The following is a 13863-nucleotide window of genomic DNA, read 5'->3' as shown; positions in this document are numbered from 1 at the left end:
TTCAACTGTTGGTCTTAGTTTTTGAGGAAATTGTTATAATAGCTTATCAACATGCCTGGTAATAAATTCATCTATATTATTTTACACATATATGTATTTTACATATTCCCTTAAAATATAACTTGTTTTTGAGGCTAAACACTATTTTGTCTAACATAATATCTCACTTCATCCCATAACTCCATATGGCTTTTATTATTTAGTCACAGTCAAGAACGACAGTCAGCTTCAAACAGTTTTTCAAAAACATTGCTGGTCCAGGGCAAAAAAAAAACAAAATGCCCTAAACGTCAAAATCGGATTAGTACTAGAGTTTCCCATAGAAAATTTAGAAAAAAGTAAACAAAAATAAATATCTCGCCAGAAAAATCAATTCACAAAGGTAGAGACTCTTGAAAAACAATTGCAGAGGATAAGATATCAATATAGAAATCAGGGGTCCACGAAGATGGCCAACCAGCCGGCTGTTACCCCTGGCCGAGTTCGCAACACATCGTTAAATCTGGAGAACAAGCTTATCGGAGGCAAATATCGGGTAGTGAAACCCATTGGATCTGGTTCCTTTGGTGATATATATCTCGGACTGAGTGTTAAGGATGCTTCGGAGGTGGCCATCAAAGTGGAGGCGAACGATGCCAAGTATCCGCAACTGATGTACGAGGCCAAGGTGTACGAACAGCTGAACCGCACTCCGGGATTCCCCACACTGCTGCACTATGGCAGCGAGAAGAACTTCAATGCCATGGTCATAGAACTCCTGGGTCCCTCCCTCGAGGAACTCTTCAATGTCTGCAAGCGACGATTCTCGCTGAAGACCGTACTCATGCTGACCGACCAACTGCTGATGCGCATAGAGTGTGTCCACGAACTGGGATTCATACATCGCGACATTAAGCCCGATAACTTCCTGATGGGCGTGGGCAGCCACTTCAATAAACTGTTCCTCATCGACTTTGGCCTGTCCAAGCGGTACAAGGACAGCGAGTCGGAGATGCATATACCCTATCGCAAGGATCGTAATCTCACGGGCACCGTTCGCTATGCCTCGATAAATGCCCAAATGGGCGTAGAACAATCCCGCCGCGATGACATGGAGTCCTTGTGCTATTGCATGATGTACTTTAATCTGGGAAAGTTACCCTGGCAGGGCATTACGGCCGCCAACAAGAAGCAAAAGTACGAGAAGATATTGGAGAAAAAGAAGAGCATTACAATCCCAGAACTGTGCCAGGGCTTTCCCTCTGAGTTTAGCCTGATGATGCACTACGTCCGGAATCTTCGCTTCAAGGAACCGCCGGATCACGTCTATCTCCGCCAGCTTTTCCGCATCCTTTTGCGCACGCTGAACCATCAGTATGACTACATTTACGATTGGACCCAGCTGCAGCAGCAAAAGGATCAACTGCGTGGTAACAGGGAGCGGGATCGGGAGCGGGAACGGGAGCGGGATCGGGAACGGGAACGGGATCGGGAAAGGAATAAGGATCAAAATTTGGAGCGGGATCGTGAGCGTCGCCGTGAAAGGGAGCGTCAAAAGGAGCGTATCAGAGAACGTGAACAGGATCGTCTGCTCAGATCTTTCGCCCATCAGGCGGATCGATCTTATGGCCACCTATCGAGCAGATATGATTGCATTGGGGATGGGACCCTCAACAAGCGAAAGTAATACCATGGACTAACCATAACACTTATCTGTAACATAAATATATCAAAATTATTTTCATTTAATAGTTTAGTGGTTCACGTTGGGACCCTACTTTCAGTTGTTTTATTTCGCAAATACAAATGTTAATACCATTTTTTGGTTATCTTATCAGTAATTTTAATAAGAGGATGGATTGAAGGAGTCTTATAAAGAGCTTATGTTAAGATGAAAGTTTTTACATATATATTGAAATTAATTTGATTTTGTCTAGCTTAAAATATATCATAATTATTTTCATTTAACCACCATGTTAATTTTTTGTTATTTTATGTTGAAAACCTCACTGTGTACTATGCCTTAAATTGTAAATGGCTTGCATAAAATACCTTTAAAAAACTACAGTCAAGGAATACAAAACATCAAAACAATTATGGAGTATTGATTTTACTGCTCTCTCCTAAAAGTTATTATGTGCCAGTCAACGGCTTACAAAATACACCTTAGACACTCGAGTCAATTGAATAGTTTATGAATAAGTTCGGTCCCCCGGGAGGTCTTCACTCTAAGTTTTCCATTAGATGGAAAACCTGCCCCGCGGGCGGGACCCTGGCAACTTAATAAACTGTCAAATTGTCATGTAAACGGGACAAAGCTGCCAACCCAAAGTTTTTTACCTCTCTGGAGAAGCTTACCGAAATGGAGGTGGGCTTATTTACGCTACTTATTTATTGAGTGGCGGACGGAACAGTGGGGAAAACATTTCCGAGTTATGCGAAAACAAAATAAATTTTATAGTAGTGGAAGCCACACAAAAAAAAAAAAACAGAAGAACATTTTATTAGTTTCTTCTCCTGTCCGTTTTTGTGGCAGGAAAAATAAGTGGAAAAGTTTCATTTTATTTTCTATATATTTCTGCAACGATGGCTTTGCTTAAAGACAGGGTCGCGACTTGGCACCTGGTGCCAAATTAAATTCCCGGCTGCACAACTGAGACAGAGAAAGAGAATGGTGAAAACAGAAAGAGAGGGAAGCTGGGGAACAAAAAGAGACGGGTATATAACTACATGGCTATGACAGTATGGCAACTTCAATAATTTATGATGCAGCAGCCAAAGAAGAAAACAGCGCCGGAATCATTTTGCCATTTCGAGTAATTTTTCTTTTTCAGCTCTCTGCCTTCGTATTCCTCGTTCTGCGAAACTTTTCCGTGAAACAGAAAACATAATTAAGTGTTGTCTTGAGTTGGGTGCATAGTTGACATGACAAACAGTTGATGGTGAAAAAGCGAAAAGCGAAGTAAATAGCGCTAAGAAATACGGAAAAGTAAGAATTCCATGGGGGGAAAATAGTTGAGAATCCCGGACATTGGGTGGATAACAATGGATGTGGCTAATAAAGCGGCCCGACAAAGTGAAGAGCCAAATAGCAGACATCGTGGCTGCCACGGTTCCTTGATGCCTCATCTCATTTCCGACACCTTTCGCGTATCCTGACAATGACAGTTGTCAGGCATGTCAGCATATGATAAATTGCTCCACCGACAGGTGACTCGAATGTTATGGAAATTTCAAAGCCAGGCCCTGGCAGCTTCCGCCCCCCTTTTCCTGACCAAAATAGATACTCCCTGTTGGTAATGTAATTGCACATTTCGTTGTGTGAATGCTAAAAGAGGTGTTTATTTAATTTGCCGAGTGAATGTGTCTACGTGAATGCCATTCGCCTGCCTGCTCCAAGTTTGTCCAATTTGATGTGACAGTTTCCAGCATTTTGCACTCGAAAGGAAAATAGTTGGCAATGGTATGCCGTCCATGGGATATAAAAGGGCTGGACTTGAATGTAAATTGCCGAGCCATGCGAATTGTAAGTGGAATGGTGGAGTGACGCATTCAAAGTTTAAATGCCAATCCTAATACTTTCAGCAGGATTTTATTTATTCAAAAAGAATTACTTAAATAAAAATTGAATGAAGTGTTTTCAATTTAATTTTATTATTAAAATCCTTTCTCTTTTTCCATTAATAAAATAAGTATTTCCAGAATTAAAAGGAACAACTAGAAGATAGCTTTTCCAAAACATAAAAGCATTAATTGCGATAATGAAAGGTGCAAGAAAACAAATTGATACGTTTTTGAATTTTCTGTTTATTCAAACACAGAGAGATTTCTGACGTTCTCATTTGAGTTGAAAATGTTCTTGAAAAGTGAACGAAATTTTTGATGTTCAAAATGTTTTAATTGTGCTTGAATCAAATTGAACTTGCGGTATTCACATTGTGCATCTCAACAACTAAACTATTACTCCAGTCCGTTGTGTATTCCTATGAAAATGTTGTTAAATAAACTCCATTTAATTTATCCCTTCCCACGTTTTCGTTCTAATATTGAGAACATTGATACCAAAATGTACTGAATGTTTAAGAACGCATGTTCTCAATTCAAGAACATGTTTAGGGAACCCCTAGATTTTAAAGCTTTTTTAAAGCATAGCCTTTATTGTTGTTTTATTGTTAGTCACAAAACAATATTTATGAGAAAACAAAGCGTTTGGCAACGTACTATACAAAGGCAAAGCTTTTGGAACCTGCGAAAATCCCCTTTAATGCATTTTTGAATTATGTTCGTTGCCGTCGGCCATCCATTAGGAATCAGTTGCTCTGTCGTCATTGTTGTGCCGCTCAGCCCACTTAATCCTCCTAAAGTGTTGAGCTGAAAAATTGCAAAACTAATCTATTGGACAACGCCGGTCCCTCCATCAACCGCATCCGCAAAGGTAAACCATTAACATCAACAGTGTACTGGTTAAAGTTGTTGAGCCAGCTCTACTTTAGCAGCATTTATTCCCAGCATTAACTAAAAACGTGGAACACAATGAAATAATGGCAAACCAAAAGCAAGCCAGCCAACGCAGTTGCAAAAGCAGCTCTTAACTTTCAGTGGTATCCTCAAAGTTTCCACTCAAATAATTGCTTTTACTGGCACTAATAGATGGGGCAACTCCCACCCAGACTGCTCTGTGAGCTGGCCCAAAAAGCTGCAGCATAATCCATTTGCCCAGATAAGTCGCAAACACGAACCGAAGTTCTGCGATTCAAGTTCTTTGTTGGGAATCTTAACTTCACTCTTCTTTCCGTTTTTAGTTTCACATGCGCCCTGAATTATTTATCGGGTATTTTGCGAGCAGTAGCAAAGTAATTATGTGCAACGCGGCGTATGCGCAATGTTAAGACATGGCAAATACATGAAAATTAATTAGTTTACCAACAGCGATTGGTTGTGTCCACCTGTACTCAGGTGGCTATAATCGATTTGTGGCTTACACACTTAAAGGATAGCCTCCAATTTGAAAACGGGAAACCTTTATGGGCTCACTTAAAATATTATAATAAATGGGTAACAATTTTATTTTAAAAATTGCATTTTTTTGTATATTTGTTAAATGGATGCCCCCTGTCATCTTAATATAAATATGTAAATATGATATATATATATGAATAAATATAATAATGAAACTTAAATAAATTGGGTTAAAAATATAAATATATATTTTAAAATGAATATAAAAAATAAAAAATATGATAATTTTAATGGCATTTAATAAATCACAAAATAAAAAATATCATTTTCATATTCATGGTAGTATCGATATTGTATTTATTTTTCGCGCTGTGCCACCGAAACACAGATAGAACTTGACGTGAACCTTAAGCAGATTTCACTGTTGACTGGTCGAAAATTGTACAAAATGAAATGAAAAGCCCATCAAAGTGGTCGTATTGCAAAGGGGATCCCGAAACAGAGTCTCATGCTGTCTAAACAAAGGGCAGAATCAGCATGGGATAGGCACACGAATCGAATGTCATTAAAACGATGGCCCAGGGAGATGAGGATGTTGATGAGGATGACTGACTGTCTGAAAAATATAGAGACGTTTGGCCGAAGGGGGCATCATGTTGAGAGCTCATTAAAACGAATACGAATTTAATGGTACTTAAAGCGGAAATTGCCTGGCAAGTTTCCGCCATGGCGAGCACACAAGCATGGAGAGCAGTCTCACACAGATACGGATTTTCCGACCGGAGCAGTGCGAAAACTAAGCGGCAAAGCGAGGCAGAGCAAAGCCAAGCCGATTGCAGTTGCCAGCCAACTTAGATCGAAGTGCCAAGCCAAGGCACAACAGCAACAAAGCTTTTACGAGCTGGAAAACTATTAGTGGCAACAGCAACAGCAGAAGGTGAGGTCTGCAACACATCCACACAGAAAGGAAAATTTATTGTATAGTATATTGTAAAATATTGAGATAGAATAATTTTAAAGAAAATCATGAGTACATTTTGGAGTGCATCCAATAAATGTATCTTATTTTTAGAATGCCCAATTGATTCACAATTTATTTAATCATGTGACAAAGATATGTATTTTGAACAATTACCTATCAGAAATTTAATTTTAAAGGCAAGAAGAACTGTTTCTTAGTTTTAAAATACCAGATACAAATTATATCATTTAAATATATTACATCAATTGACTAATATATGTTTTCTAAACAATTACTTATTAACAACCTTCCTTTGAAATCCTTTATTTTTAAATTAATCTAAAGTATTTTTCACAGTGAATACTACACCTAGCTTATGCCCAAGCGAGCCTGAACATGTACTATCCTAAGAGTGGCTCTTACTCCTCACTCGACTTGTTCTCTTGTTCCTATGTAAACTATACAAAAAACACAAAAATATATTGGAAGAGAAGCCCCGTTGCTGGCTAAATACGATAAAGTTAAGATGCCCTAGCAAGTTCTCAATTAATTAAGTGAAAGAACAAATTGTTCTCAAATAACACCAGCTACTTGAACAGCATAAAGAAACATAAGACTCAATAAAACCCTATAAAGGCTGAATTTAATTTCCTTTTTTGGCTTATCAAAAATAAAAGTATTCATATTGAGCACAAATTAATATTGGTATCAAAGCAACAGCCAAACTTTTTGCAAAAGTTGCTGGTTTTAACTTTTTAACTGTCAGTAAGAAATATTTTTGTATAAAAAGAAGAGTATAAAGGCGTTATGAAAAACCGGTAACTTTCCATAGACCACGTTGGCCATGCAAAGCTGCAACAGTGTGAAAAACGGCGACGCCATTTTGAGGCACACAAAAGTAAGCTTTAATTGAATGTTTGTTGCCCCGGCGAATAAAACATCCTTCTATTCCCCCACACTCCTTGCAAACAGCCAACAAAATGTTTGAACATTTTCCGCACATATGCATGTCAGTGGCGCCCATAATGGCAATACCATTCCATGTACTTTGAGTTTTCAATTTCAGCTTTTTGCCAGCCGAATTGCCAAAAAGAGTGGGCGGTGGAAAGCATACAAATGGGGGTGAGAGCAAATGGAAACCGTGTCCTACGAGCTTTCTGCACCCCTTATGCCTGCAGTTCTCTGCAAGTTTAACGAGTATACTTGGACTCTTTGATACCCAAATTGTTTACTGAGAAAAAAATAATACTTCGTATTTTCGAATGAAGAATATACTAATAATACATTTCAGAAAAATGTATACAAAACATTTAAGGAAAGAAAAAAGTATCTCAAAAAGAAAGTTTGATTTTTTATCCTGAAATTTAAATGTTTTATAAAACTTTTAAAATTATTTTATATCCCAAAAACCTTCAAAAAGATTAAAATTAAAATTTAAGAATTGAACCATGATTTTCATTAACCCTTTTTAGTATTATATAACTAGTATTTGCCACTATAAAATAATCTAACTATACAGAAGATTACTTATATAATCTATTTATTATTCTTTCTTTTGTCACTAAAACATACGATAAACTAAAATTTGGAATGTTCAGATTATGGATACTTGGTTTTAAAAATTTTTTTTTTAAATAAGAAAATTATATGCCCATTCAATTTTTAAAAAACTGAGTACTAAAGCGAAGCCATCATCTGATGTTACCTGAAAGTGCTGAGGTAGATTTCTGCTGAAATCAGCTAAAAAGTTCCATCAATGTGAGGCTCAAATTTGTTAGCAGCTGTAGTGATTTGCGAGCCTAGGCAACTTTGTCTGCCAAATCAACGATATGAAATTTTTTCGCATGCGAAAGAATGATAGGGAATAAAAACTAAAATTCATCTTTTAACAACAAATAAATAAATACCATTTTTACAAATATAAATATTTTTTTAATCACTTGGCTTGCGAAGTAAAATAACGCAGTAACGTGACAACGTTGTTTACAATTTACAATTCTTTTGGTAAACATGAAGAAAAAGTATAGCAGGAATACACATGGCAACAGTCAGGCACACATAGTCGGAAAAACAACCGACTTTCAAGTGCACTTGGTTGCCAAAAAGTTAATAAAAATAAGTGCCTCTTGGCCATTGCCCGAGGGCCCTGGAGGAGATGAAGATGGCCGCCCAAACTCCGACCTTTCCGTATGAAGTGCCCAACCGACTTTGCTAGTTAGTGGGCATTAGTAATTTAGATTGCTGCCGAATAACTTTTGCCATTCCCCGGCCAGCTGCAAACTGTTCGTCCTCCACTTAAAGTCCTGGATACCAGGATAAGAAAATACCACAAGCTGGTATAGAAGTAATAACAGTTTTCAAACGGAAGCCCTCGAAGGCAGTCGAGTGGAAATTTTTGTATGGTACGCAGGACGTTGGCCAGCTATTGACAATAATTGTTGTTGTCTGCAAGTATACACAAATATACACAAATATACACAAATGCCAACAGAAATGTTAAAACTACTAGCCAAATGCCAGGAAAAATCTCGTTAAAGTATGCAAATAAATAAGAGTTTTTGAATTGCCTCCTTGGGCTTTGTTGGGGTGTGTTTCCTTTGGGGAGCATGTTTTCACATTTTATAGTAGTTGGGAGATACACTTTTGGCGACTGGCTGAATGAAATTAAGAATAAATTCTAAAGAGAAACTTCTAGCTGATTTGATGAACCAATCTAAATATTTTTGGAAGTTTTATCATACAATTTGTATTTGTTGGATTGCTATATATGAATTTATTGTTAGCCTTAAACAGCTTTAATGTAAGAAATTTTGTTCAAATGTTTTGCAATTTAATTTTTATAAAAATTTAGGCAATCTAATTACATAACATACATATGTCTGACAACTGAAAACATTAGCTGATTTAACGAACCAATCTAAATATTTTTGGAAGTCTTATTACGCAATTCTTATTGGTTGGATGGTTAGACACACATTAATTGTCATCCTTAAACCGCTTTAATTTTAGAAACTTTCTCCAAATGGTTTAACATTTTTATTGTAATTTAAACTTGTTACAATTACCCACCACAAAAGTTAAAGCATTCTGAGTTATATATCCACGTTTTAATAGAACCCATAATAATTGGCTAATGTCAAATTTTCGAAACTTTCTGGCCCACAAAATTTATGTGTGATAAGGGTGTCCCCTCAAGGGGCCAAGGGGCGTAAGAATTTAATTTACTTAGAAAAAAATGTGCCAACCGGCGAAGAGTGCACAAGTCAGCAGCTAAGACCCGGTAATCGCATTTCTAATTAAGTGCGAATTTCTAGCACACGCAGCACCCTCGTCCTGTTGGAAATTGTGTTGTCGCCTAGTTTATTTCTTTTTTCACCGCTCACAGTTTTTTTTTTTTGTCCTTCGCCAGCTGAATTTAATTAAATTTCCACACTTCAAAGCGCTGGCAATGTGTAAAATGTCCTCAAACCAGACCCAAAAATGAAAACGAGAAAAGCCAACTTGTGGAAGAAATAGAAAAGCGGTGCGTGCGAAGATGGAAATGGGGGCGAAGGGAAAATGGTTATAATAAAAAGGAAATCTTAATTTTTCGCCCTTCGTTATTTGCGCTTCAAGTCGGTTTCCTTCAGGTTACAAATTGTTGCAGCTTTCCAGCGACTTTCTGTCCGTTTTTATTTTTTTATTTTTCCTGTCCCTTTTCTTTTTGTGCTTTGTAGGTTTGCTTCAGCTTCCCTTACTAATTAATTTCGATTCATTGAGCACTTTTACAAGAAATTGCACACCCACCAGAGAGGTCGATAGGTGGGTTTGGTTTTTCTGAGTGCAGGAAGAGAAAAAATGTTACCTTTTCAGCTTTTGCATTGAACCAAGTAAACAAAAATATTTTTAAAATGTGTAAAGCTTTAATAAAATTCTAAAATCAATAGAGGTATTTTAATAGAGGTAATTGAAATCTGTAAGGCTTAAATAAAATCGATATAATCAATGGAGGGATTTTAGCCAGGTCTTACCAGAGGAAAAAGTTCTTTATAAAATCTTCAAATCTATTTTTTAAAAGAGAAAACAAATCTGTTTAGCATAAAAAAACTTTCCATATCAGAATCATAATTAACTTGGAAATTCTTTATTACATTTGTTCATGATATTCATTGGAATGGAATTTTTTCTTGTGTGTCACAATGTATCTTCTACGTGACCCATTCCGTACCACTTACCACACCCAAGCCCATCCTCATTCGCATTCCGATTCCGATTGCCATTGCATTACGTTTCACTGTAACACGGCAGGTTCGCTACTTCCATTTTCCATTTTCTATTTTCCGTTTTCGCTTTTCCCTTTGCTTTTCCCTGCTTTCACTTCCAGCAGCTTCAAAGGCAGTCTCTGAATGCCTCAGCAAATGAGCGTTTCAAATTGTTGGCAACAAATTTGCTGCCATTGAAGAAATTGCTTTCAACTTCTAGGAAAAAAAATAGATGATAAAAGAGTGGGAGGCCAATGGTTCCGTCGATGTTAACAATGGTCTTCTGTAGGTGCTACTTGCCACTTTTCTATATCCTCTCACCCTCATCGATGTGTCAATTAAATGGTTTTAATGTAATGCATGTGCTGGAGGCTGGCATTAAGCTGGAAGTATACATATCGCAGGCTGACAGGAATCCTACGGGCTTAGCACAATCGACTGAGACATTCCCTATCGCTGACATTTCAAAAGGAAGATGGAAGAGAGGGATAACTTGGGGACCCAATTGACAGGCTAATGAAAAGTCGAACAGAATATACAAGGCTAAATCAATTAAGGACATCTCAGAAGTTAGGGATATTATTTACATACAAATTTTCTTCCATCAATCGAATCTAATTAAAATTAAATTGGTCTTTTGTCGTTTTTTCTAAGTACTTTACCATGAAATTCCTTAATTTGAGATTAAATGATAGCATAAAAAGTTGTGGGAAGAAATTATTTAATATATAATACATTTTGGGGATCATACTCATATGAAAAAAAAAAACATATTATCAATAATTTATTCTTTCTATTTTCATTTATTTTAAAAATATGGTAATTTCACATATTCTTATAATTTTCTCATATATCACAATATCATACTGGAAACACAAATACCATACTCATACACCTACAATTTCGGGTGCTAGTTTCATTAGCAGAACTCGTATTTATTCTGGCAGAGCTTCCAAATTAGCAACCGTAATATAATTACCATAAAGTTTGCTCTGCTCTTCGCATAATATCTAATTATATTCGCTCTCGTGGCGTTGCACCCTCGTAATACTTTCCCCCACTCAAGCAACCAAATATGCATTTCCACACATTGTTTAATTTAAGTTTTTCGTTCGGCCTTAAATTTTGGGGTATTTCGGGTAAAAAATGTGAATAACTCAAATGCCTGGGCGAGAACGTTTCGTGAACGAATATTGCTGGGCCAAAACTTTACATTAACCAGGAACCCAAAACCTCGGCCGCGAGTCCACACAGGCATCCCCAGGAAAGTATGCTGGCAATACGAGAGTGTAATAAAAATGCAAAACCAAAAAGTACAAATTAAAATAAAGTAAAATCAACTCACAGAGGGAAAGGGGAATACTTGATACCCTAAATAATATGCACTAAATAGTGGCGATTGGCATTAAGAACACTTTAATTACTATTTCTTTCTTTACTTACAATTATTTCCTTTATTTACAATTTACAATAATTAAAGTTTGTTTTTAAATACACCGTACAATGCGTATTTCCATAAGCCAAAGCTGCTGATTATTCCAAAATACCCTCAACTGGACGTATGAACACAAAGAAAGTGTAGCAAAAAATGGGGAAAAAGAACCGAAACCGCCTGCACGGAAAATGTATTAAATTTTTAGCATGCTCATTAAAAAAATATTAAAATAAAATTTCTATGGTTACAGCTCGACGAGCTCACACATCCACTGGCACTAATAATGCCCACATGTATTGTGAAAAAACGTGGAAAATAAAATAAAATGTGAAATTGTCTGCCTGATGGCAAAAACATGAGTTGGCCGAGCCCCCCAAAGTTTTTGGGCTGCCAAGGGTGAACACGAGACCACATTAAAATTGGCATCACACAAACATCACACACACACACACACACACACAGACACACTCACATGCGGTGGTATGTGCGCATTAAAACAACGCCATGTTGTTGCCACCACCACCCACCAAGGGCCACCCACAAAAAGGATATCACAAGGGCGCAGCGAGGACTGAGGGCTGAGGCAACGATATGTGAATATCAAGATTTAATTTAAAGTTAACTAAGTAAGATTAAGCCCTACCAATGCACACTCACACACACACACACACACTGGGGCAAACAGACAGCCATTTGCAGGGTGCAAATGTGTAAGAAGAGGCGGGGGGTGGTTGGGTGTTAGGGTGGCAAAGGGGTGAGTTTGGATGGGCTGGGCTGGGTTCCTTGTATCAAGTAGAGCAGAAACTCTTAATAAAGCAATTGCCTCTGGCAGTCAAAAAGTAAACGTCGACGTTGTGCAGCAACGTGATTACGGCAGAAGGAGCAGCGGGGGGTGTGTGGGTGGTGGGTGGTGGTAGGGGGTTGGGGGTGAAGCTGGTCGGTGGGTGGCACGGTCCAGGGCCACGACCCCCAGCAGGATGTGTATGTGCCTGCACTTCCTCTCATTCTGTTCACACTGGAAAAACAGGTACTCCTGTGAACCAAACATTTTATTCCATTTCAAGGTTATAAAAAAATAAGCTTAAAACATAACACAATTCAACTAAATAAAAAAAATGAACAGTACAAATCATTTTAAAATGTTGTTCACAGTGAAAAAATAAATAATCCTGTATGGTCTAGCATTTGCTTAAGCAAAAATACTATTCGAAATCAAGGTTATAAAAAAAGTAAGTATCCATGCCGAAATTGGTAAAAATAGGACCATTAATTAAAAAGTAATTAGCAAATGAAGTGTGCAATTTCGGAAACAGCAAATATTCTGCAGGCATATCTGCATCTCCCTCGCACCACCTTTAGCTGAGTAACGGGTATTTAATAGACAAGGCCATTGACTTTAGCGTTCTTTCTTATTTTCCAAATGAAAAACATCGTATATTTTAATGTATATATTTATTATACCCAAACCAATTAAGAAAATGGTACATAAGAGTACTCCCTTTTCTTTAATCTAAGCAATTTCCAAAAATTAAAAATGTACCTAATAAATGTCTTGTTTAGGGACTGAAATACTTTCTTAAACATAACATCAAAAATGTATTTAACATTTTAAAAATTAATTATTAAAATAAGATTTAGTTTTTCCAATTTTTCTGCGTTTATATGCCTTAATTCACTCTTTGATTGCAAGTGTGGTCTGCACTGGAATACCTTTTGGGAATTTTCCTTTTACCCATTGCTTTTGCTTGCCATGACAAAGACCGAAGGGCAGTCGGGAGTGGGTGGCGGTTGCACAAGCTGCAGATGAAATTTACTCACGCCCTGAAATATCAACTAACCAGAATTCATAATATTATATTGAATAGAGTGAAACCACTAGAAGAAATATGAAACGCCAGGCGAGGCAAGGCATAACGAGAATATGAACTGAATTTAATTAGCTTTTTGAGTATGGATTGCAATGCACGGTGGGTTCGAACCCGATAAGATACTGTTTTAAGTAATAAATTTAAATCTTTATTGAAAGTATCACACAATAATGTATTTTATTCTGTAGAACCTATATTATATATTATTCAGATCTAATTAGTATTTTATACAATAATCTTTAAAGTCCATTTGGGAATTATTAGTGTATAAGAAAGTATTTAAAATGTTGTACCTGTGTTATCTCCCATCTGTCCCACTGTCACTGCTCTATGTTTGAAACCAAATCTCTGCAGCTAAAGGCAAATTACACAGCAAGCAGCATCATCGGCATCAGCATATTATTTGCAGCACCCAACCGG

The 13863-nt window shown here is 37.2% G+C and overlaps 1 protein-coding gene across 1 annotated transcript; it reads left to right on the top strand.

Moving 5' to 3' along the window:
* Positions 1-214: 214 nt before the first annotated feature.
* Positions 215-1728, top strand: LOC119547032 (casein kinase I). The gene has a single exon (XM_037853706.1). It carries the CDS (start codon positions 449-451, stop codon positions 1664-1666), a length of 1218 nt encoding a protein of 405 aa, XP_037709634.1. The 5' UTR covers positions 215-448; the 3' UTR covers positions 1667-1728.
* The last annotated feature ends 12135 nt before the right edge of the window (positions 1729-13863 follow it).

The sequence above is a fragment of the Drosophila subpulchrella genome, chromosome 2L (assembly GCF_014743375.2).
Source record: "Drosophila subpulchrella strain 33 F10 #4 breed RU33 chromosome 2L, RU_Dsub_v1.1 Primary Assembly, whole genome shotgun sequence".
Taxonomy (NCBI): Eukaryota; Metazoa; Arthropoda; class Insecta; order Diptera; family Drosophilidae; genus Drosophila; species Drosophila subpulchrella.
The sequence above is the reverse complement of the archived record's forward strand: the minus strand, read 5'-3'. Positions and strand labels throughout refer to the sequence as shown.